The following is a 25,287-nucleotide window of genomic DNA, read 5'->3' on the forward strand; positions in this document are numbered from 1 at the left end:
CATGGCTGCTGAGCCTGCGTGTCCGGAGCCTGTGCTCCGCAACAGGAGAGGCCACAACAGTGAGAGGCCCGCACGCCGCCAAAAAAAAAAAAAAAGAAAAAAAAAAGAAAAAAAGATGTGGTATATGTATATATACAGTGGAATATTACTCAGCTATAAAAAAGAATGGAATTTTGCCATTTGCAACAATGTGGATGGACCTAAAGATTATCATACTAAGTTAAGTAAGTCAGACAGAGAAAGACATATAATATTATATGGTATCACTTTTATATGGAATCTAAAGAAAATAATACAAATGAACTCATTTACAAAACAGAAACAGACTCACAGACATTGAAAATAAACTTATGGTTAGCAAAGTGGGGGTGTATGAAGAAATAAAGCAGGAGTATGGGAGTATATATAAAACAGATTAAAAAAACAAGGATTTACTGTATAGCACAGGGAACTATACTCAATTATCTTGTAATAACCTATAATGGAAAAGAATCTGAAAAAGAATATATGTATTTATGACTAAATCACTTTGCTGTACACCTGAAACACAACATTGTAAATCAACTCTAGCTCAATTAAAGAATAAATAAAAAGCTTCTGCAGAGCCAAGAAAACCATTAACAAAATGAAAAGGCAACTTATACTGAATGGGAGAAAATATTTGCAAGTCATATATTTGATAAAGGGTTAATATGCAAAATATATAAAAAAACTCATACAATTCAATAGCAAAAAAAAAAGCCAATTAAAAAATGGGGAGAGGGGACATCCCTGGTGGGCCAGTGGTAAAGAATCTGCCTTATAATGCAGGGGACACAGGTTTGATCTCTGGTCAGGGAGCTAAGATCCCACAGGCCACGGGGCAACTAAGCCTGCGTACCATAACTACTGAGCTCACGTGCCTCAACTAGAGAGCCTGCGTGCCACAAACTACAGAGCCCATGCACTCTTAGAGCCCGCACACCACAACTACAAAGCCCATGTGCCCTGGAGCCTGTGCACCACAAACAGAGAAGAGAAAACCCAAACGCTACAACTAGAGAGAAGCCTGTGCACCGCAACAAAAGATCCCTCATGCCTCGATGAAGATCCCGTGTGCTGCAACTAAGACCAGACGCAGCCATAAATAAATAAATAAGTAAGTAAGTAAGTAAGTAAGTAAGTCTCAAAACAAAACAAAAAAAATGGGCAGAGGACCTGAAAAGACATTTTTCCAAAAAAGACATACAAATGGCCAACAGGTAAATGAAAAGATGTTTAACTCACTAATTGTTAGGGAAATGCAAATCAAAACCACAAAGAGATAGCACCTCACACCTGTTAGAAAGGCTATCATCAAAAAGACAAGAGATAAAAAGTGTTGGTAAGGATGTAGATAATAGGGAACCCTTGTGCAGTTGTTGGTGGGAATGTAAACTGGTTCAGCCAGTATGAAAAACCATGTGGAGGTTACTCAAAAAATTAACAATAGAACTACCATACGGTCCAGCAAATCCACTTCTGAGTATTTATCTGAAGAAAATGAAAACAGTAAATCGATGATATATATACCCCCATGTTCACTGTAGCATTATTTACAATAGCCAAGACATGGAAACAACCTATATGTCCATCAGTGGATGAATGGAAAGGAAGATGTGGTATATATATACAATGGAATTTCACTCAGTCATAAAAAAGAATGAAATATTGCCATTTTGATAACATGGGTAGACTCTGAGGGCATTATGCTAAGTGAATTAAGTCAGAGAAAGACAAATACTGTATAACCTCACTTGTATGTGGAATCTAAAAAAACAAAAAAACCCAAGTTCAGATAGAGATCGGACTAGTGGTTGCCAGAGACAGGAAGTGGGGGGTGAGGGTGGGTGCAGTGAAATGGGTGAAGGGTGTCCAAAGGTAAAAACTTATAAAATAAAGAAGTCATGGGGATGTCATGCACAGCATGGCAACTACAGCTAATAATAGTGTATTGCACATTTGAAAGTGGCTAAGAGAGTAGATCTTAAAAGTTCTCATCACAAGAAAATAATTCTGTAACTATGCATTATGATGAATGTTCACTATATTTACTGCTGTGATCATTTTGCAATATATACAAATATGACTATGTTGTACACCTGAAACATAATGTTTTATGTCAATTACACCTCAATAAAAGAAATAAATTTAAAGAAAAAAAAAGGTCTTTGATGATTTTCAGTAGATCCACAATAGGTTCCCAGGGGATGCTAGAGATATATAAGGTCTTTGCTAACCTTCAGAAGGAATGTCACCAGCCATGATTTCCCACAAAACATCACTGGGTGCTATCCTCAAGTAAAAAACACTGGGCTGAATGAAACATTGGTTTGATGAAGAATCTGAGTTACAGTGAGTACACAGGAAGGGGAAACAGGAATGCAAAGTATAAATAGGAAAAGGACTATGTGAACTGATTATAGGGAACAATGGTCAAATTGTCTGGTATTTATGCAAAGCTACTGAAGAATATCTGATTTATAGTAAGACTAAATTGTGTGATTATAACACATTTACTAAACACTTAATGTGTGCCAGGCATTGATCTAGGCAATGGTGGACAAAAGATAGACGGTTCCTGCCCCATGATCCTTGTACTCAAACAACAGGTAAACAAACAAACAATTATTTCAGGCAGTGAAGAGTACTATAAACCAGGACCATGTGCTTGCAGGTGTTGAGAGGAAAGGGGAAAACTACTTTCAATGGGTGGTCAGGAAAGGCCTCTTTCAGGATGTAACTTCAGTACTGAGAGTCACATGATGAGTCAGGCAGGCAAAGCTCCAGAAGAAGATGCTCTCAGGTCGAGTGAACAAGTAATATGCTGCCAGAGAAGGAAAGCAACACATGTGAGGGCAGAACAAAGGCCAGCGTGCTAGAAGCAGCACAGTAAGTAAAGGGAAGAATGGGGTAATAAGACAAGGTCAGAGAGGTAGGCAGGAGTCAGATGATGATGCAGGGCTGCATAGGAATTCAGATTTTAGTTAAAGTAAGAAATGTATATTAATAACCATAACCTTTATACTGCTAATGGTAGTACAAGTGATAACCATACTCTGTGCTTAATCAAACAAGTCCCAAACAGGAAACCACACTGTACCAAAAAACGTGTATGTGTGTCCATGCTAACCTGAATGATAAAGTGGATCCTTAAGATCTAAGCAAAGATAGTGGCTGGTTACATTAAGGCCAAACTACATTCTTTAAGAAACAGGGCTTCCCTGGTGGCACAGTGGTTGAGAATCCGCCTGCCAAGGCAGGGGACACGGGTTCCAGCCCTGGTCCAGGAAGATCCCACATGCTGTGGAGCAACTAAGCCTGTGTGCCACAACTGCTGAGCCTGCGCTCTACAGCCTGCAAGCCACAACTACTGAGCCCGCGTGATACAACTATTGAAGCCCGTGTGCCTAGAGCCCATGCTCCCCAACAAGAGAAGCCACCACAATGAGAAGCCCATGCACTGCAACAAAGAGTAGTCCCTGCTCACCGCAACTGGAGAAAGCCCATGCACAGCAACAAAGACCCAACGCAGCCAAAAAAAAAAAAAAAAAAAAAAAAAAAAGAAACAGACAATCTTACACTTGCATATGACTAATGTGCTACTTTACTCATCTGAAGCAAAAAAAAAAAACCCCTAAGGAGTCATCTGCTTTCCTGGGCCCAATGTACAGCTGCTCTGAAATAAAGTTTTGACAATTTGTATAATTCTATGGCTAACTTTTAACAATGAAAGATCACTTTGCCTTAAGCAAAGACATGATGTATTCATTCTTCCCCTACATCTCCTTCCCTCACTTCCTTGAGGTTTTGACCAAGTGTCAGATTTTCTAAAGAATGATTTTAAAAATAGCAACCTGTGCTTCAGTGAAGAACAGTGTGTCCATCACACCATAACAACATTCAAGTAAAATCAAGAAATGGATGAACGGTTCCCTGGGCAAAAACTAACAATGGTGTCCCACAGATGAAAGCTACAACAAATACAATGAACTGTTAAAGATGATGCTACCACATAAAAGACTACTTCAGAGATGATCGCAAGATTCCACATCAAACCACAATCATACAAGTGCTATAATCCTTTGACCTGAGTTAGTCTGGGGGACTGATACTTATTTGCCAACTACGGCAGCAATTCATGATCTTTTTTTGGGTCAGAGACCTCCCTCTCTCCATAAAAATGAAAATACACACGAAGTATTATGTGTAAATTAAGGAGTTCCATGTCACCTGAAGAAATCTCTGATCTATGGTGTGACTATGCTGATGTGGGTATGTGGAATGACATCTGGTCAATCAGTATTACCACAGTATTCTAGAATAGGAGAAAAAGCATATAATCTCAGGGCTCTTACACTATAAGACACTGGGCTTTGCCCCTTATTATAGCTATATGAACCTTGGCCAAGTTACTTAACCCCTTCTAAGTTTTAGTTTCTCTTTTTTTTTTTTTTTTTTTTTTTTTTGCGGTACGCGGGTCTCTCACTGTTGTGGCCTCTCCCGTTGCGGAGCACAGGCTCCGGATGCACAGGCTCAGCGGCCATGGCTCACGGGCCCAGCCGCTCCGCGGCATGTGGGATCTTCCCGGACCGGGGCACGAACCCGTGTCCCCTGCATCGGCAGGCAGACTCTCAACCACCGTGCCACCAGGGAAGCCCATTTTTTAAAAAAAATTTATTTATTTATTTATTTTTGGCAGTGTTGGGTCTTCGTTTCTGTGTGAGGGCTTTCTCTAGTTGCGGCGAGCGGGGGCCCCTCTTCATCGCGGTGCGCGGGCCTCTCCCGTTGCGGAGCACAGGCTCCAGACGCGCAGGCTCAGTAGTTGTGACACACGGGCCTAGCCGCTCCGCGGCATGTGGGATCTTCCCAGACCAGGGCTCGAACCCATGTCCCCTGCATTGGCAGGCAGATTCTTAACCACTGCGCCACCAGGGAAGCCCTAGTTTCTCATTTTTTAAGATAAGGACAATATCTACAGCAGAGGATTCCTGTGATAATTGAAGCACAGTAGTATAAAACACTTCACACTCTGACTAGCTCCAAGTAGGTTCTCAAATGCTGTTATTTCTTAGCTCTTCCCCTTCAAGTCCTGTTTGACAATTAGTGGTATTTAGAGTATTCTGTAAAAGGTTACAGGAGAAGACAGAATTCTCCAGAGAACTGGGAGTATTAAATTTGACTTTTTCCTTCCACTTAATTTTGGCTCTTCTCTCCCGCACAAACATCCGTATAAAAGAATCTGCTACTGGTTTAAAGGAGCAAATAGGATTAACAGGCTAAAGGGAAGAAACCTCAAATATACACAGACCACATTGGTGGTCTACGAGAATTGAAGAAACTGAATTCTGAATACCTTATATTTAAGTGATGGATTTTGTTTTCAACAGAGCCGTGAAAGCTGGGCCTTTTAATTAAGTCACTAAATCATTATTAAGTTTTGATAGAGATGGCTTGCTTTTTCTGGACAAAACACTTAAAAGCACACACAAAAATTTGTTTTAGAAGGAGTTTTGTGCAGAGGATAAGTGTAGCAGTTGGAATGGTGGAAAAAACAAAGTAAAATCCAGGAGGGCCATTAAGTCAAGACTCTTCATTGTCAGTGGGGCTGGGTAGAAACTAAAAGGCAATGAGGTACATGTGGCAAGAACCAGTGGGGAGTCAAAACGCAAGCATCTTAAACATCATTTAGAAAAGATTCTCATACCCTTGAACACAGCCCTGAGGAAGAAATACATTTTAATGCACAACTAAGACATATCTATATATGGATATGCTTACCTTGACCTCATCACACAGACATTTTCTATTCTACTCTACTCCACAGGGAAGTAAAAATGCTGGTAGCTACTCACTAAACTGATTTCACAACTCACTTACGGGTTGAAATCAGCAGTTTGAAACACACTCAGCTAGGGTGTTCCCACACAGTAAAAGTTGGGAACCTCGTGCCTCAAGTGTTTTCATAGCATTTAGCTGAAAGCAAAAAAGAGAACTGAAAGGAAGAAAGCAATAAAGCACTTGTTTTTAAAAAGGTAAGAGTAATGCCATACCCAGGATCAGAGCACTAGTCAGGATTTTGTCTGGACTGCCACAACTACTCATGAGCCTGGGGCAAGCCACTTTCTAGGCCTCCGTGAGTAGGGGGTTGGGTAGATGTTCCTGAAGGTCACAAATTCGAGAATTCTAAGATCCAGAAGCAAAATTCACTCTGGGAAAGAATGAAGTCTCAGAACACCACCCACCTGATATAAAACGCAACGCTGACAGTATCTAATGCATCAGCCAGGTGTTCAATTAGGCTAATTGAATTTTCTTGATTCTTGTGGGGCAAAGCACACCCTGAAGAGTGCTACAACCTACCTACCAGAATAGTTCACATAAGCATTTATTTTATAAATATCAGGCACAGACACTGCACACAGGGTCAAATGCAGAAGTGGCCTAGGTTCCTCAAAGAGGGGGCTGGATTTGTCCTCTAACCTGAAAGACAAACAATCAAGGCTGGCGTGCTCTTAGCCAACACCTGCTCCTCATTGGTTCATCCCATCCCTAACTGGCGTCCACATGTTTGTCTTGAGACAGGAAGCAAACTCCTCAGCAGTAAGGTCCAGACTAGAAGCTCTGTGTGGTGCGTGCATGTGTGTGGACCCAGGAGAGCCTCGGGGGAAAGAGGAAATAGAGTCCCGCAGCTCCATAAGCCTGCGCAAAGGGCCTGGCGCGGCAAAAGCAAACCTACCCAGGGTCGAGGCAGCTAGTTACGAATGGGGAACGAGGGCCAGAAACCAGGGAGTCAGCCCGGGAGATGGAGGGGCGGGGCAGAAACAGAAAGAAGAGTTACCATGCCGCCGAGCACTTCGTCCTGGTCGTCGGCGAGAAGCAGCACCACATTGGGCCTCCGAGAGCCCGCCGCCGCCCCGGAGACCCCCAGGCAGCCTCCCAGCAGCAGCAGCAGCAGCGGCGCTGAGCTGCAGTAGGGCAGGTGGCGAGGGCTGCCCCGCCGGGGCACACCCAGGGCCAGAGGCAGGAGCCGCATGGCGGACAGGGCTCCGGGGGGGACCCCGGGCGGAGGGGAAAGACGTACAGAAGGCTAGAGAGCGAGAAAGCCACGAGCAGCTGGAAAAAAAAGACTGGACTGTGAAGGCCGGGATCTGTGGTCAGGCGTTTTCTACCGGGCGCGATCACGTGAACAGGGGGCAGAAGGCGGAGCACGCCGTGCGGTCACGTGACGGGTGGAGGGGCGGGGCTCCGGACCGAAAGGAAGAGGGGAGACAGCAGCAGGGTGGGAAACCCGGAAGTGGGCGGAAAGGGGGGAAAAGCCATAGGGGAGCAGGACCCGCGCTTCAGGCAGGGGTTGGGTTTTGGTAGGACCCGTTCCAGAGCGCTTTGTTCAGGGATTAAAATGGGGGGGAACGATCAGATAAGAGGGGGAGGGAATCAGCCAATAGGAAGCAGTTAACAGAAAGGAGGAATGTGCCTACGAGGTAGTAAGATCAGCTGGTGGGCAAAGTCTGGGCGTACCCTATTTAATCCCTGAGTCAACAACACTTATTGAGTGGCCTTATATTTAATCGCTTTTAATTTTCCCTACAACTCAGTTTAACTCCAAGCCTGGTTATGCTGTTCCTCAGCTGATATCGTGGTTTCAAACAAACGATTTAGGGATATTCTGACAGCCTAATATTCCTTGATGAATTTTGGAATATTTACCCTAACATTAAATTGGTGAATTTTTTAAAAAAATCATTTTATTTATTTATTTATTTTTGGCTGCGTTGGGTCTTCGTTGCTGCTCACTGGCTTTCTCTAGTTTCAGTGAGTGGAGGCTACTCTTCGTTGCGGTGCACGGGCTTCTCATTGCGGTGGCTTCTCTTGTTGCGGAGCACCGGCTCTAGGAGTGCGGGCTTCAGTAGTTGTAGCACGCAGGCTTAGTTGCTCCGCAGAATGTGGGATCTTCCTGGACCAGCGCATGAACCTGTGTCCCCTGCATTGGCAGGCAGATTGTTAAAAATTGGTGAATTTTTGAAAGACCTTTTAGATGATGTTGGAGGATGTGCACATTGAACAAAAACCAAAACACTGCGACATGGTCACCCAACCAAGTTATTAAGTAATGTTTACGGATAAAAATTCCATGGAACTAGGGCTCCAAATATTTCTGTGATAGCTCTAGAACAGCTCTACCCTGCCCCTCTGCCCAAGTCTAGGAAAACAGAAGTATCTCTGGCCTTGGAGGGTATTATGCTTAGTGAAATAAGTCATACAGAGAAAGACAAATACTGTATGATATCACTTATATGTGGAGTCTAAAAAGTAAAAGAAACTGGTGAATATAACAATAACAAAAGAAATATTCCTGGCAAGGTGAACCACCAAGCCTTATTCCCAACTGAGAACAACAGGCTGTACCTCCTGGTTCTTAACAATAAGGTGTATTTTCTCTAAGCTGAACCCTCCAACTGGAAGTCTTCAAACCTGTGAAAGCGCTGTAGTATAAGGTAAAAATAATTATGGAAGTGCTTGGGAATGTCATACACACAACTATCAGGCTTATGCAAAAAGAAACATCCTTAGTTTTATTACTTTTTTAAAAGTAGGTCTACAGAAGACAAGAGAATCTTTTAAAAATGAAGTAGAATATATAAAATAGAAAATTAGTAAGGACCTACTGTATAGCACAGGGAACTCTTCAATACTCTTTAATGACCTATATGGGAAAAGAATCTAAAAAAGAGTGGATATATGTATTAATGTGTGTATAACTGATTCACTTTGCTGTACAGCAGAAACTAACACAACACTTCAAATCAACTATACTCCAATAAAAATTATAAGAAAAAAAAAGCACAGTGAAAAAAAAGAATGAAGTAGATTTCCACAGCAAAAAAGGATTGTGCTGGGAATCTGGTCAGAGTACTTCCCAGGTGGCCAGTGTACTGTGTTACAGCCTCAGGCTAGGCTAATTTTGCACACTGATGGAATAACTAACCCCTATGTATTCAGATTTCAAGACTTCCAGTAAGACTTTCTGCATACAAAAATAATCTATTCCATCTGCACTGATGCTCCAGATTGTTAAATTTTCTCACTGTTTTGTTTCAAAACTAGATTGTAAATTATCTGGGGCCAGAGATTGTATAATTAGGTACCAACTTTGTTCCAGATGTTAGGCTAGTGCTGAGGAGATACTGTCCCTCTTTCAGGGTATTTGCAATCTAGTGGCAGAGAAATATACAACCTAACAATCGCAGAAGTATATAATTACAAACAGGGAGACATACTATGAAGGAAAAGCAAAGAGTGTGATGAGCATTTAAGGGCGTAGGGGGCTGATCTAGTCTAAGATACCCTGAGGAAATAACCTTGAATGACAGTCTGAAGTTTAAAGGAGATAATTTGTTAATGGAATAGTTGGGTGGTAGAATGTCTCCTAGGCACGGAGTACAGCATGTGCAAAAGTCCTAAGGAGGTGCATTCAAATAACTAAAAGAAGCCACTATGGTTGCAGCTGAGAGAGAGAAGGAAGGGGATAGGTAGGCAGGGCCCACGGACTTGGCACTTCAGTAGAGGATCTTAGGGGTCCAGTGTTGTGTCAGGACATTGCCTCCAAAGTAAAAACAAATCGCTGCTTCTTGCATTTCTTACTGCAGAAAGGGAGACACAGTGCTTGGTAGACCTTTCGGTATTCATAAGCAACCCATTCTACCTAGGAGTACTGCTCCAGCCCATATACTGAGTGACAGGAAAGGATACCAGATTTGAGTGGAGCCTGGATTAGAAAAGCACTCTGTAGCAGACAGGCCTGGTTACATAATCTGTAGGGCCCTGCGTGAAATAAAAATGTGGGGCCCTTTGTTAAAAAAGCAGGGAAGGGGCTTCCCTGGTGGCGCAGTGGTTGAGAGTCCACCTGCCGATGCTGGGGACACGGGTTCGTGCCCCGGTCTGGGAAGATCCCACGTGCCGCGGAGCGGCTGGGCCCGTGAGCCATGGCCGCTGAGCCTGCGCGTCCGGAGCCTGTGCTCCGCAGCGGGAGAGGCCCGCATACCGCAAAAAAAAAAAAAAAAAAAGCAGGGAAAAAGTGCCACTGAAAGTGGTAAAATATAAAGTTTTTCATTAAAAAATATTGAATTACTTACAAAATGCAATGGGTGTTACAGTGATACATGAATAACACTGTAATCTTACAAACTGCAGAGAAACTTTTGGTGTTAGAATTTATGTAATACAATAAATAATGATTATTAATGTGATCTCTTGATTGATTATATAAGCTTTCTGGCTTGCTTTCCTATAAATTCATTTCATAGGCCTACAAATTCACAATTTCCTACAAATTCATTTCAAAATCAAAATGTGTATTTTTAGCAACTTCATTTTCAATTGATATAACTAAAAGTGATCTCGTGACTCTCGCAAATGCCTGATTGCAAATAATTTTTAATTTTGAGGAGGATCTTCTGATATAACTGTTATTGGAGCTGTTAAGAGTATTTTATAGGGTGTATAACAGTGGAATAAGCTTTTGACAAATTATTTCAAAATACAAATTTTAGCACAGGTAGAGCTGATGATTGTGGAACAATTTTTCTAAAAACATTTAAATCTCTCTACAGATCAGTTTTATTTAGATATGAATTTAATTTCAATGTAAATCATAAATTATTATAATTTTTCAATTGTAAAATTGTAACTGGTATAATAGTTACATTGTAATATTTCCTCCAAAATTTCCTGTAACTTGTGAAGGGCCTACAGGAAACCTCAGATGGCTTCAAGTTTTTATATAATTCGGAGTGCCTGTTTTTTCATTCTATCATTGCATCTTCAATTATAAGAAAAAGTTAAAATTTTAAGTTGTTTTCATCATTAATAGTTGGTTTATCTGGAGCTACATTTGAAAATAGTGTTCTTTTCCACCAAATGCATTGATCTTTAATTTCTTTCTAAGACTGTGGAAATTTGATTTGCCACATTGCAGAAGTTTTCAAAACCAAAGACTCTAAACTCATTGAAGAATTCTAATAATTTTCTGATACGGTTTATTTATTTCTTTTTTTTTTTTTGGTGGTATGCGGGCCTCCCTCTGTTGTGGCCTCTCCCGTGTCGGAGCACAGGCTCCGGACGCGCAGGCTTAGCGGCCATGGCTCACGGGCCCAGCCGCTCCGTGGCATGTGGGATCCCGCGGCATGTGGGATCCTCCCAGACCGGGGCGCGAACCCGGTTTCCCTGCATCGGCAGGCGGACGCGCAACCACTGCGCCACCAGGGAAGACCCTGATACGCTTGATTTCAATATCCATATGGGTGCTTGTATTTTATAATAATTTACTGACAAAATGTAATGCCTGAAAACTGGCAGTTCCTGTCCCAGATCTCAAAGATTTGTGCAAACATCACAAAGATGGCATTCAGGAAACAGATGGGCAAGCTGGATCCCCACAGCAGGTCCCAGCACCAGTTTTAAGTAGAAAACCTTTCTTTCTTACTGCTGTTGGCCACCACTGCTGCTTTTCCACTATTCTCTCTACAGTTGCTGCCACCAACCTGGGCTCTGGTGTCTGCCTGCCCACCTGGGGGCCCTGAGGCTCCCTGGACTGCCTGGAGGTATGCACATGTGACAACTTCTTGGTGCCTGGCTGCTGCCTGCTCTACCCCCCAGTCCTGGCTTATCTCTACTGCTCCTGCACACCTTCCATTGTCCCATTGGACTTCACTTACAAAACACAAGTTCAAAGAAAATATTGTTAATAATTTCAAGATGGTGACAACAAAGCATGAAGACAAGTGTGGGGGCATTCTGAAAGTGCAGCTCTGTACAAGTGCAGAGGTCACATCTTGAAGTCCATCCTGGTGGCAGGTCCAACCTGTGATGCAGGTAGCCCTTCTGCTTGGGCCATACCTGCAGGCAGACCCTATGGCATTCCAGGTGTCAGTGGTGGGAAAAGATGCAATGTGAAACACACTCCAATAGGAAAACATCACAATGCAGACCCCTGTGGTTTTGGAGCAAGGTCATGATACCTATAGCAGGAATCACACATCTTTTGAAAAACAGCTCCTAATGTACTGAGCCCTGAGAGAGATGGGACTCTTGACCATGAGGCACTAAATGATGATGCTACCTGAATTATCCATCAGCAGTTGGGTCCTCTAGGATTCCCAAGTCATAAAGTTGGTCAGGATCAGCAGTAGTTCTACAGAAGATGAACCGGTACATCTGGAACCAAGCATGAACAAGACCAGGGGGCACAAGCAAGTGCATGAAGAGATAGCCCAGACTCCCATGTCACTCATCATGGTTGCCCCGTACTCCTATCTCAGCTCACACCTGGGGGACTATAGACCAGCTGAAAGAGGAGGAGAAAGTCTGAGCTTTGTTTAAGGATAGAACAGCTTGGTATATGGGTGCAAAGTGGAAGTGGTTGATGGTTGCATTACAGCCTCACTCGGCTTGGCCTTGAATGACAGTGGTGAGAGAAAACCATCTTAATGGGCAGAGCTTTGAGTGATGCACCTGACCATCCAGTTTGTGTAGAAAGAAGTGACCTGAGATTAGAATATATATGGACTCACTGGCAGTGGTGAATGGCCTCTGCTGGCTGGTCATGACCCTGGAAGGAAAATGACTGGGAGATTGGAGAAGGGGAGTTCTGGTGTGGAGGCACAGGGATAGACATGTAGGAATAGGCACAAAGTGTGAAGATCTTTGTATGATGGGTTTACGTCCACCAGAAAGCATTCACATGGAAGAGGCACTAAACAATGAATTAGACAAAGCAGTTGAGGCCATTGATGTTAGTCCACCCTTGTCAGTGGCTACCTAAGACACCTCACTTACTCTCAAAGAATGTCACTTGAATATGGGTGAGAGATCAGAAGTTCAGTTCCCAGCTGATATGCATTGAGCAATCACAACTACTTTTTCTACTCTTGCAAAGGAAAGGTTATAGTCTGTCACTTTGAACTATAGTATAATAATTAATTATTAAGCAGTAGTCAAATGAGATCTCCAAAATTCCTCTAAGCACTCAAATTTTATGACTTAAATGTCATTCAACATTAATAGCTCTTATTTATTGACTGTCTACTATGGATTACTTTGTATTTCCCAAGGTCTAAGGTTTGGTGGCTTTTTAAAGTATGAAAATCCCCTTTTTACCTCTTATCCCAACTTTTGGGATTGAAAAATATGATTCTTCATGTTATTAGTTCATGTTATAGTTATTAAATTGAAAATAGAGATTGTACTGCATTCCAAGGATATAAATAAATTGTAATCAGCAATTAATTTTGAGAAAGAGTGAGCTTCTATGAGGTGAAGCTGAAACCCAGCAACGACCTTGTCCATTTCTCCGGTGACTCGAGAATGAGTAATCCCTGAAGGATTAGAGTAAAAGGTTAACTGCTAGATTTTACAAATCAGCCATTCCAAGAATAATCATAACTTTCATCATAGCAATTTTGTTTTTATGTGTGTTTGCACACGCTGAAAAAAATGATCAAATTATCAATAATGTTGAGAGTCTTAAGGTAGTTTTATTTTTTATTTTTAAAAATAGACTATCATTTATTAAATGGGATAGTAGGAAAAATACTCATAATAAAATGTTGAGCAAGAAAACAATATACAAAATCCATCTTATATAAGTTAAGGTAGTTTTTTTTTTTTTTTTGTGGTATGCGGGCCTCCCTCTGCTGCGGCCTTTCCCGTTGCGGAGGACAGGCTCTGGACGCGCAGGCTCAGCGGCCAGGCTCACGGGCCCAGCCGCTCCGCGGCATGTGGGATCCTCCCAGACCAGGGCGCGAACCCAGTTCCCCTGCATTGGCAGGCGGACGTGCAACCGCTGCGCCACCAGGGAAGCCCAAGTTAAGGTAGTTTTAAATGACAGGTGACAGAAGGTTATTGGCAAGACCCTGATACAGGTTTGGAAATAATTGAAATGTTCATGGTCTGTATCTTGTACACAGATTTATATAAATTATATTCTATAGATTATAGTAAATTTTACTCAACTTAGAGATAGATGCTTCTCAGCTCCTTGTAAATATAATGCAATATTGGACCTTATATCTGATACAAATAATTAATATAATTATTTAAATATTAAAACTAAAGTTCCAAACAAATTAAAATGCTGATTATTATTAGTAGCATAGTTAACCATAGTAAATTTAATTTAAGCTATTAAGTAGTTGTGATCAGTTTGAAATCATATTCTGTCAGGCCAATGGTTCTCTCTCATATCCAATTAGTTGGCTTCAGACCTTTGGGGAACTCATTGGGGACCATCCCATCATTGGGCAGCAGTAATGTAGGGCACAAAAATGGGCTGCTCTTTGCCAACACCTCTTCTAGGACTCTGTTTAATGGAACTCACTTTTCTTAGGAAAGTAGGTAATTGGTTGATCTTTTCTCTAGTTTTCATATTATTCATTCAGTTAATTAATTCAACAAATATTTATTAAGTACATATAACGTGCTAGCATCTGTTCTAGGTGGTGGGCATACATCAATCAACAAAGGAGACAAAAATTCCTGCCTTCAGGAGCTTATATTTTAGTGGCAGAAGACAGAGAATAAAATAAATCCATAGATGGTATAATATGTTGGAAGGTGGTGAGTGTTATGGAAGAAAAGAGAACAAGGAGGGGGAGGAAGGGAATACTGGGGGTTAGGGAGCTGCAATTTTAAATAGGGGGGTTAGGAAGGATCCACTGAGAAGATGACATTTTATTTTTTTTAAATTTATTTATTTATTGGCTGAGTTGGGTCTTTGTTGCTGCGCGCGGGCTTTCTCTAGTTGCAGCAGCAAGGGGGGTTACTCTTCATTGCGGTGCGTGGGCTTCTCATTGCAGTGGCTTCTCTTGTGGTAGAGCACGGGCTCAGTAGTTGTGGCGCACGGGCTTAGTTGCTCCACGGCATGTGGGATCTTCCCAGACCAGGACTCGAACTCACGTCCCCTGCACCGGCAGGTGGATTCTTAACCAATGCGCCACCAGGGAAGCCCTGAAGATGACACTTAAACAGAGACCTCAGCTGGTGAGAGAAGAGTCACGTGGATATCTGGGCCAAGATCATTCCAACAGGGGCAAAGGAACTTGAATCTGCTTTCCTTGTTAGTTTTTATTTTGGCAATTTTCTTTCCTCAGGTGATTTGGTAATGATGGGTAACAGGAGATGATTCTGGAGTTTGATTAATTTAGAAATGTTGACTGTCAATGACCTACTGTTTTTCCTGGCCTCTTTCACCATCCACTTCAGCTCACTTTGAGTTTCTTTATAGGTCCTGATAGTGATACCCCAGATGTGAATTGTGCTGAAGACTAGTAGTTATCACATCTCTTACTGGAGATAGAGAGAAAGGGCTGGGAAGTCAACTAAGAAAAGAGATCCAATTTCAGCGTTTCCCTTTGTTTAAGTCCTGCTTGTTGCAAAGTTTGACATCTGAAGGAAGGATTTCAGGACTGTATTCAATGCTGGAGACAACAGAAAAAAAAAAAAACCAAACCTCGAAAAACAAAACAATAAAATAACAAATAATTCCATTCCTTCTACTACATACATTTTAAAGTTAAATTGATACAGTAGTAGTTAACACAGTTACAAAACCATAAAATACTATTTCTAGTATAATTTTAAATTCTGGATACATAAAGGAAAAGTTATAAAACTTCTGCTTCCCTTATAGTAACTCCAGTTTCTAAAAGGGTCCTATTGCTTTCACTCTATGTTTGCATGTATTTTGGTGGTGATGCCAAGGGACACCAGGTTTCTACAGGCTCTATTATGAAAGTGCCTTGTAAAGTAAAAAGTGTGTTGAACAAACATAAAATACCACCATTGTTCACTAGGTGCTTTGCTGTTCTTTTAAAAAATATGGCAAGTATTTAATAGCATTAGGAGATAGACAAATATATACGCACCCGTACTGAAAGCCAGACACTTTAAGCTTTAAGGAAAGTTCACTTTATTCTTTGTGGATTGGCAGTTATTCAGCCTCTCTGTGCTTCAGCCCCCTCATCTGAAAAGTGAGGAAAAAATAGTACTTACTTTTGCAACTATATGGTGATATATGTGAGCTAGACATATTGTGGTGATCATTTTGCAACATATACAAATATCGAATCATTACGTTGTACTCCTGAGACTAATATAATGTTATAGGTCAGTTATGCCTCAATAAAAAAATAGTGCTTACCGCTTTATAGGGTTAAAGTGAGAATTAAATGGGATAACTCATGCAAAGAACTCAGAACAGTGCCTGGCACACAAAAAGTGCTCAAAAACATTGACAATTATTACTAAATTCACAAAAATATCTACAGTGGAGGGGCACCCAGTTCTTCCATTGAGGTGCAGGGTAAAGATACATCTCTTAGGATATCAGGTAAACTTTTGATTTTACTGATAGAATCCGCTGCATCAATTTATTAGTTTTGCCTTCTCATGACACATATTAAATCCTCATTCTCTGTCAGGTCTTGTGCCAGGGCATTAGTTGATTTTAATCCAGTACTTGATCTTTCACCGAAGGAAAAAAGTTCACAGCGTTATTAAATCTCAAGTATATGCCAGGTCTTCAGAAAAGTTATTGTCAGAAACTAAACTAAGAAAGCCTTTAAAGGCGCCCAGATCAGGTGGGAAGGTGAGAAGGGCTGGGCATTGTGCCCGGGGTAGGTGAAGGAGGGAGATCCCGGCCTCGGCCTATTGATGGGCGCTTAGAACTCTACGGGGCACTATTTCGAGCTGGTGGCTGAATAGGATGCTAGAGCTGCCCTCTTTTTGAGTTAATCACGTTCATACAAGTGAAGGTGGAAGCAGCCAGAGCGCCCTTCCCCCTCCGGGCTCAAGGCTTCATCCTGATTCGTTCTGGCCACATCCTGCTCCTGGACGCTCTTCAGATATCGCTCCCGGGCGTAGGCTGGCCTCACCTGCTGCAGGTGTCCCCAGGTATCGAGCGGCGTGGCCGCCGCCCTATCCTCCACGCCCGGGGCCGAGGGGCGGCGGCGCGCGTACAGACCCGGGCGGAGATCGGGCGCTTGGGGGATCCGGAGGCCGCTGGCGCTGCGCCCGGCCCAGGACGCCCCCAGCGGGGCCGAGGCCGCGCCTCCTCCCGGAACTGGCCGGCGCGGCGTGGCGCGGCGCCGCGGGAGAAGCGGCGGGAGCCATGGAGGTCCTGCCCGCCGGCGGGGGCCGGACGGGGCTCCCGCAGCCTGAGGTGAGGCCGGAGGACGCGGGCCCCAGAGCGCCCCTGGTTGTAAACCTGCCAGGGGCGCCCCCGGTGGAGCGAGCGCGGGGCTCCCGGGACTCCTGGGAAGGCGAGGAGGACCCGGAGCCCGCCGAGCCTCGGGGCAGCTGCACGGCGTCCCTGGTGAGCGGGTTGCTCACAGAGCTGTACAGCTTCACGGAGGAGGAGGAGGCGGCCAGCGGGGGCCGCGGGCCCGGGGGCCGCCAGCGGCGCCGAGACAGCCTCGACAGCTCCACGGAGGCCTCGGGCTCCGACGTGTTCCTGGGCGGCCGCGGCGGCGCCGGAGACTCCCGTGTGCTGCAGGAGCTGCAGGAGCGGCCGAGCCAGCGGCACCAGATGCAGTACCTGTGGCAGAAAGGTGAGGGCCGGGGGAGGGGGTTCCCAGGAGCTTCCCGGAGCCGCGCTCTCCGGCTCACCAGCGCGCCCCTGTGCTGATGGGCCGTGCGCCCAGATGTTAAGTTTGGGACGTCTCCTTTGACCTGGCGCGGCTGGCCACAGTGTCACGGATTCATGACTAAGTTCTTATTGTCCCCCCATCCCTTCTCGAGTTGTCGAGTGAAGCATCAGTTATCGGAATGGTACCAACGGGTCTCCCCCTTCCCCCGTCCCCCATCCTCCTTGTGTTTGTGGAGGCCCAAGAGGAGAGGCAGTCCAGGTTCTAATTTCACCAGAACAGCTGTTAAGACAGGTTTGGAGTTTCCGATTTGTCTATCTGAAGTTACCTAGAGGGCCCTGGGAGAGAATAGAGGCGACTCTTGGGGCTGGTTTAAAAAAAAAAAATCCACTTATAAAAATTTTTATTTTAAATCCGCTTTCCTTGGCCACACCACTGGGAGAGTGTTTAACTAATAAGGCAGAATAATTCAATAATGCAGTTTCTAAGCAGAACGTGTGAAATCCATTTCTCAGAACGTCTGGTTTCAAGAAGCTCACTAGGTGGATATTTTTCCCCCCTTGGGTGGAGGATTAGTGGAGGGCCCTAGGGCGTTGTCATTATCACAGCATTTAACTGCCGGTACCTTCAGTTGGAGAGGTCAATCCCAAGATGGCCTTGGCTTCTGGCGGGGAGAGGCTAATTTGGTTTCTTTTGTTATCAGACTCTGATGCTCGTGTCCTAATTGAGATTTTTTTTTTCCTCAACTGTTCATAATAGATTTCCTTTCAGGCACTGACACAGTTATTACAGTTGTCTTTTTGTATAGATATATCAAGACCTCAACTTACAAAATGAAGTGAGGTGTGGAAAAACATGCTAAGCCACCATAACATTTCTTGAGTTAATGTCCTTGTGCTAAATTACCAGGAAAGGGAGGAACAAGAATACTATGGATGGGTCTCCTGTCTCCTATTTGTAAAGTCAGTCCAGCTGGTGCAGGGATGGGGTGGGGTCGGCGGGCGGAACCTAGCTAGAAAGGGAAGAAAAGGAATAAATTTCCCTGCTTTCTGAAATCTGTGTAAACAGCTTTCAGCTTCCTCTTTTGGCTTCCTGGTGAGGATTTTTTTCCCAGCTGATTGTTACAAATGGCTTCCACCTTCCTCCCCCCCGCCTGGGACTTTAGCTGGAGTTGTGCTGTTTAATTTTATACAATTATTTGGCTGTTCTCAGAGTGTTTATGCCAAGAGTTCTGCAGGGCAATAGTTCTTTCAGAATCCAACAGAATCAATTTTGAAGACTTATGATTTGGCTTTCTGTTTTTTACAAAGTTACTTACTTTTCATTATGGAGAGAATTTTGTGGATTAGTGATTTCCTTTTGGAAGAGGAAATTTGGCAAGCTAAAGTTTAAGGAAGATGTCACAGTACAGCTTTGGAAATACAGATTTCAAATAAGTGACCACTCTACTAATCATAAGACCTGTAAGAGTCAGTTTTGCCCAAGTCTCAGTCTTTCTGCATGGTTAGCGATCTGCTAATCTCTTCTTTCCTTGTAGTCGACCCTATTAGGATGTACATGATGCCATATTATGATAGTCCTACACACACAAACACACACATATACTCCTTTTCCTTCATCGATAAACATCATTAGAGTACTAAGAATAAAGAATCAGGTAATGGAAACAGCTGTCTACTTAAATAATTTTACAGCTTATTAGGTTACTTGATTTTTTTCAGGGTCAAAAAAATATCCCTCCTAACATGTGGTTAAGCTCTCTACAATGTAGATAACCTGTGTATTAATTCGCTCTTCCCTCTGATAGGGATTTTGTTGTAGCACCTATTTAGATATTTAACATGCGTGGGTCGTTTATTTTCGTGAGGCACCAAAATGGTTTCTCAGGAAATCTAGGCGCTCTTTTCACTGTTGTCATTAAGGGCGTGAACTTTGGAGTTAGAAAGCTTGAGTCACTGTTACTTACTAATTGTGTGACCTTGGGCAAGCTCTTTAACCTCTCTGAGTCTCATTTCCCTCACCTACAAATAGGGATAATAATACTACTACTTCATAGTCAGGCAGAGAAAAAAAAATATTATATCACTTATATGTGGAATCTAAAAAATAATACAAATAAATTTATTTACAAAACAGCAACAGACTCACACACAGAAAACAAACTGATGGTTACCAAAGGGGAAAGGGGGTGGGGAGGTATAAATTAAGAGTGTGAGATTAACAGATACGCACTACTATATATAAAATAGATAAACAGCAAGGATTTACTCTATAGCACAGGGAACTATATTCAGTATCTTGTAATAACCTATAATGGAAAAGAATCTAAAAATATATATAACTGAACCACTTTGCTGTATACCTGAAACTAATACAATATTGTATTACAATACAATATTGTATTACAATTACAATACAATATTGTAAATCAGCTATACTTCAGTAAAAGAAAATGCTACTACTTCATAGGGCTGTAGTGAGAGTTATGTAAGTTAATGGGTGTGAAGTGCTCAATAAATGTTAGATATTGTTTTTATTATTATATACACTGGAATTCCTTAAAGAGGAAATTGTTCAGTTTGTCAGTTGATGATCTCATTTTTCCTCATTTATTGAACACTGTGTTAGGAGCTATGGCTGATGCTGTGGGACATAATAAAGATAAAGGAGACCTTATTTCTGTCTTCCAGATATTTATATACCAGCAGATGTTGCTGTAAAAGACATTTTCAAGTTCAACTCTGAAGATTTTTCCTACATTGGACAGTACATATCATTCAGAAAATCATAGAGCTCTAGGTATCTGAAGAGTCACCGAAAATGACTCTTTTGTGGAAGGAAAGTATAATTTGAATATAAGATGATGATATCCCTTTTCCTTTTGTTTCTGTTAATAGAGGGAAAAACTTTGAACGTTCGAATTTGCTCTATTTGAAGGAATCTGGGATTGAAGAGTCTCTGGTGTCTTCTTGTTGCTCGATTCCACATTTAATCATCCTCAGAACCCAATGTTTTCAATTAACCTAAGTGTGTTATTACTTCTCATTATATCTCACCACATTTGAACTCAAGGTGAGAGAAATAGCTGGCTGTTGTTTTCTTCTTCACAGTAATCCCTTGTTCTTGAGTGCTCTTTATATTAATGTTTATAAAGGCTATTCACATTTGTTTTTCAGAATAATCTTGTAGAATTTGAGACTTGGAGCACTGCCTTGCCTGAGATCACACAGATAAGTGGATTGATCCAAAGGCAATTCTATTTTACTCAAGGTCAAATGCATTTTCCATAGTGAGGTCAATCCATTATGACAGCTGTTAAAGCAACCCTCACCCTCTTCTCTGACACAGACCCTGACAGTTCACTTCCTGTGATCTCTGGAATGTTTTTCTTACTTTTGCACACTTCTTTTGTTCTCTTCTGATCCTCTCTAGTTTCTCCAAATCCCTTTCAAAATGAGTAGATCCAAACCCCACACAAGACCTCTAATGAGGGCCTAGCCTGTGCCACGCCAAGTGGAAGGCTTTGCCTGCCTGACAGGTCACAGTATGGTGACTAATGAAGTACGACATTAGTCATACTAATATGCAGTATGACAAACAAAACTCCCAAATTGTAATGATTATTCATATAAATGTTGTGGTCACTTCTGATTCCCAAGTCTTTTTTCATTTGTAGAAAAACTGCTGTTGAGAATATTAGTTTTATAGATGCGAACTGTCTTTTATCTGTTTGAAGGACATATTTTCTACCATATTTTGAAGATGAAATGTACTCAATGTCAAGCTATGGGAAGACTGTATATTTAAAACAAAACCATTATCACTACATTTATCTATATTAGAAAATGTGGTAATATTACTTACTTTGATCATTTACAAAAGAGTGCTTTTAAAAAACATTTGTTATCAGCTGTTAGACTTATCATTGATTTAACAGGCTAAAGATTCTTTTCTTGTAAGCTTACCATCTGAGCACTTTAATGATAGAAAAAATACATGCCAATTTTAAGGCAATGAAACATAAATTTGAAACCAGAGCTGGATATCATAAGAGTCTTTGCTTACATGTTACAAGTAGCCTCAAGAATAAAATTATCTTACAGTCTTTGCATGGACGGGGCAAGAAATATTAATAGATGAGTGACTTATTTCATCAGAATCTTTTAGCTGAATGTTTACATGTAATCCTGGGTGAGAATCCAGGATTACTTGGTTTAAATGGATGTTCCAGAGATTTATCTCATGATTGGTATCACATTGGAATTTGTATTCCTCTCAGGGTATTTATTGTTCTATTTTCCTTTTTCTTTACTGATAGACACAAATGAACTGAAGATGATCCTTCGAGAGCTAAAGTACAGGATTGGCGTTCAATCGGCGAAATTACTCCGGCAGCTGAAGCAGAAAGATAGGCTTGTGCACAAAGTACAGAGGAACTGCGATGTTGTGACAGCGTGTCTGCAGGCTGTGTCTCAGAAGAGAAGTAAGTGCTGGATTGGGGTAAGCCCTTTTGCCACGTGGGACCGGAATGTTAGTGAAGCCACATCAGTAGTCATTATGCTTTTGAATATATGTATTGAGAAGTTTTAAATGGAAGTCTATACCTTCAGAACTAAGAATGATGAACAACTCAGACAGCTTCCAATATTTTTCAGTTAAAATGTATATTACATGTCTGATGTTACAATGTAGTTAGTTTAATTACTCTAGATTTGAGGTAGCACTTCACTTTGACAATGGTTATTTTTGCCTGATGCTACCTAATGACTAAAATCTTTATTTTTAAAACAGCAGCAAAGAGACACAACCTAAAAGGCATGTCTCTACTTTCTTAGGTTCTGTTGCTCTAATAAGTGAACAATTGATTTAAAAGAAGGAGACTCTTGGAACAGGATCTTACAACTTGCTCTGAAATCTGAAAAGGACAAAATATTTTAACAAATTAAACCTGTCTCGTGGGTAATCCATTCATAAGTAACAGATACATGGTTTATTAACTGAGTTAAAAACAAAATATTAACTTACTAATCCATGTTAGATACTGGATATAAAAGCTTGTGAATTGATTTTTTAATTCTCCATGCAAGAGTTTTATGTTTTATTCTGCTAATGTTTCCCTATTTTTGTTTTTTATTTTTTATTAACATGCAGCGTGGCAGAACAGTATGTTCAGGTATGGTAAACAGAGGCATGATAATGTGTTTTGACAGAATGCCCGTGGCAGCTTTTTAGGTGCATGTGAAAGTTGCCTCTTGTTTTTCCTTTACCCTGTCACATTTTGTATGTAAAGTGATACTTCCTAGAGTTTTTTTTTTTTAATTCCAAACGAAGATGTGTCTGTTTTCATAAAACAATTTTTAGGGCTTGATTAGCTTCAGATAATAAAATTAATGACTTAAATTCCATTCTTATGTTTGTTATTAAAAGAAAATACTGTTTTCTTCCTCTCCTTTTATTATATCACTGTTATCCCCAAATTATTATTATGCTGTTTACTGAGGAAGGTTTCAACCTAATGTGTATTAAACGTAATACTTCTTTATTGTTATAATGATGTAATAGTCCATACAAGAAGCAGGAATATAATTGAGTAGACTGGTTTTGAATAGGGTTTTCCCCAGAGCCAGATACTTGTCTGAAATAGGTAGAGAAGGAGGGTAGAGATATATAGATATACGTGTACATATATAGATATACATGTATACTGTATAGTACATGTATATCTATATATGTGTATGTATACAAAAAGTTGTCATGTGTTATAAGTATTTGATATTTTTCCATGGATTCTGGTTGATTCACTAGTGTCCAGTAAAAATGGTATTATTTTCCCTTTTTATTTTGAAATGTTTTGATTTTTCTCTTTTCAACTGTGTTTTCATCTTCCCATTATTATTGTTTGTACCAGAAGTTAAAAGCACAAAGTGGTAAATGCATGGATTTGGATGTGTGGGAAAGTATAAGGGGGGTGCGTTGGAGCCAGTGTCAGGAGACAGAGAGGAATGTCAGGCTAGCACAGGATCACAGGCTGGTAATTACCAGAGACTGATAATCATTTAGAATTTCACTTTGCTTGACTGATGAAAGGACCGGCTTTTATGTCTTTTTAGAAAAATGTGTCCACACGCCCCCGATTTAATTTGTGGATTTGTGGGTGCAGCATTCCTATGTATTTTAGATTTTTGTCTCTTTAAGTCCAGAGTTTTGCAGGTCAGAGAATATGGGGTTAATGGCTCCTTTCCTTGTATTTCAGTTCTCACCTGGGTAATAAGACTCTTAAATGGAACAGAATTTTTTTGTTGTTGAATTAAGAAATAACAGTGTATTAGAATTATCATTCTCATCATATGATAAAGTATTATGATGTAGACATTGTTAGAAATTTGACTAAATGGTTATTTATCCATTTGAGAACTCCAGAGGTTAGATTTTTTTAAAAATTAATTAATTAATTATTTTTCGGCTGCATTGGGTCTTTGTTGCTGCGTGCGGGCTTTCTGTAGTTGTGGCGAGCGGGGGCTACTCTTTGATGCGGTGCACGGGCTTCTCATTGCTGTAGCTTCTCTTGTTGCAGAGCACGGGCTCTAGGTGCGTGGGCTTCAGCCGTTGTGGCACATGGGCTCAGTAGTTGTGGCTCGCGGGCTCTAGCACGCAGGCTCAGTAGTTGTGGCACACGGGCTTAGTTGCTCCACGGCATGTGAGACCTTCCCGGACCAGGGCTCAAACCTGTGTCCCCTGCATTGGCAGGCGGATTCTTAACCACTACACCACTAGAGAAGCCCCAGAGGTTAGATGTTTAGTGACTAAATGCCTGATTCCAGTACTTACCCACGTGTCCTCTTTCCTCAAAGTCAACTAATAACAAATATGTTTAATTAGATTAGTCACTGAACTTTCAGTTTAGTAGTGACTGTCAGTGATGCGTTGAAATACAGCATACATGTTGAATTGTTTGCATTTAATGTGTAAAAGTCAGATAACCCCTATTTTCCCCTCCATATGGATTCAGTGCTTATGATTCTTTCTATAAGTGACTTTCCCCTTTTATAACATGCTGTAGAATTAAACAATTTTTTTTACATGTACATGAAATATTTTTATTGTTTTACAAAAACAGGGTCATATTATAGAATTAAACAATTTTAATCTTTTATTAAAATGGATTATTTCCTGTTGATACATGAAGGGGATATATTAATTTTGAAATAAGAATCATAAGTGGATGATGATTCAGAAAGTGTGGATTATGAACCAAAATGACTAGATCACTTTTATTTCTAACACAGGTGATGTAACTGCTTAGACTTTTTGATTTTCTACACCAAGCCTTATGGTAGAATCCCTTTATTTTCAAACGGGTGAGAATAAGAGCAGGATCAATATTTGCCTTATAGAACAGCAGATTTTTTCCCTAAATTTTACCATTTATCTAAGGGTAACCATAGTATAACCACTTCAATATTAATCTTAAAATTAATAATAAGAATAGTATCAGCAGCTACTATTCACTAAGTATGTGCTTTATGCGAAAGTGTTGGTTTTATCTCTCATAGCACTTCCAAAAGTATATTGTCTTTAGGCACATTTTATTGGGAAATTGAGATTCAGAAAGTTTAGGTAATTTGCC

General features: G+C 41.3%; 2 protein-coding genes across 3 annotated transcripts in view; one reads left to right on the plus strand and one right to left on the minus strand.

The window, feature by feature from the left end:
- Positions 1 to 7,228, minus strand: part of GNS (glucosamine (N-acetyl)-6-sulfatase) — a 53,137-nt gene extending 45,909 nt beyond the window's left edge. Inside the window, exon 1 of one of the 2 annotated variants that reach the window (XM_007115964.2) lies at positions 6,860 to 7,228. In XM_007115964.2, the coding sequence (XP_007116026.1) occupies positions 6,860 to 7,054 (195 nt within the window). In that variant the 5' untranslated portion in view covers positions 7,055 to 7,228. The remainder of the gene's footprint in view (positions 1 to 6,859) is intronic. The other variant, XM_055085180.1, reaches the window with a different exon arrangement.
- Positions 7,229 to 17,185: 9,957 nt separating this feature from the next.
- TBC1D30 (TBC1 domain family member 30) overlaps positions 17,186 to 25,287 on the plus strand; it is a 91,949-nt gene continuing 83,847 nt past the window's right edge. Inside the window, exons 1-2 of the mRNA XM_024122966.2 lie at positions 17,186 to 17,624; positions 21,979 to 22,143. Coding sequence (XP_023978734.1) covers positions 17,186 to 17,624; positions 21,979 to 22,143 — 604 coding nt within the window. The remainder of the gene's footprint in view (positions 17,625 to 21,978; positions 22,144 to 25,287) is intronic.

Source organism: Physeter macrocephalus, chromosome 6 (assembly GCF_002837175.3).
Source record: "Physeter macrocephalus isolate SW-GA chromosome 6, ASM283717v5, whole genome shotgun sequence".
Classification (NCBI taxonomy): Eukaryota; Metazoa; Chordata; class Mammalia; order Artiodactyla; family Physeteridae; genus Physeter; species Physeter macrocephalus.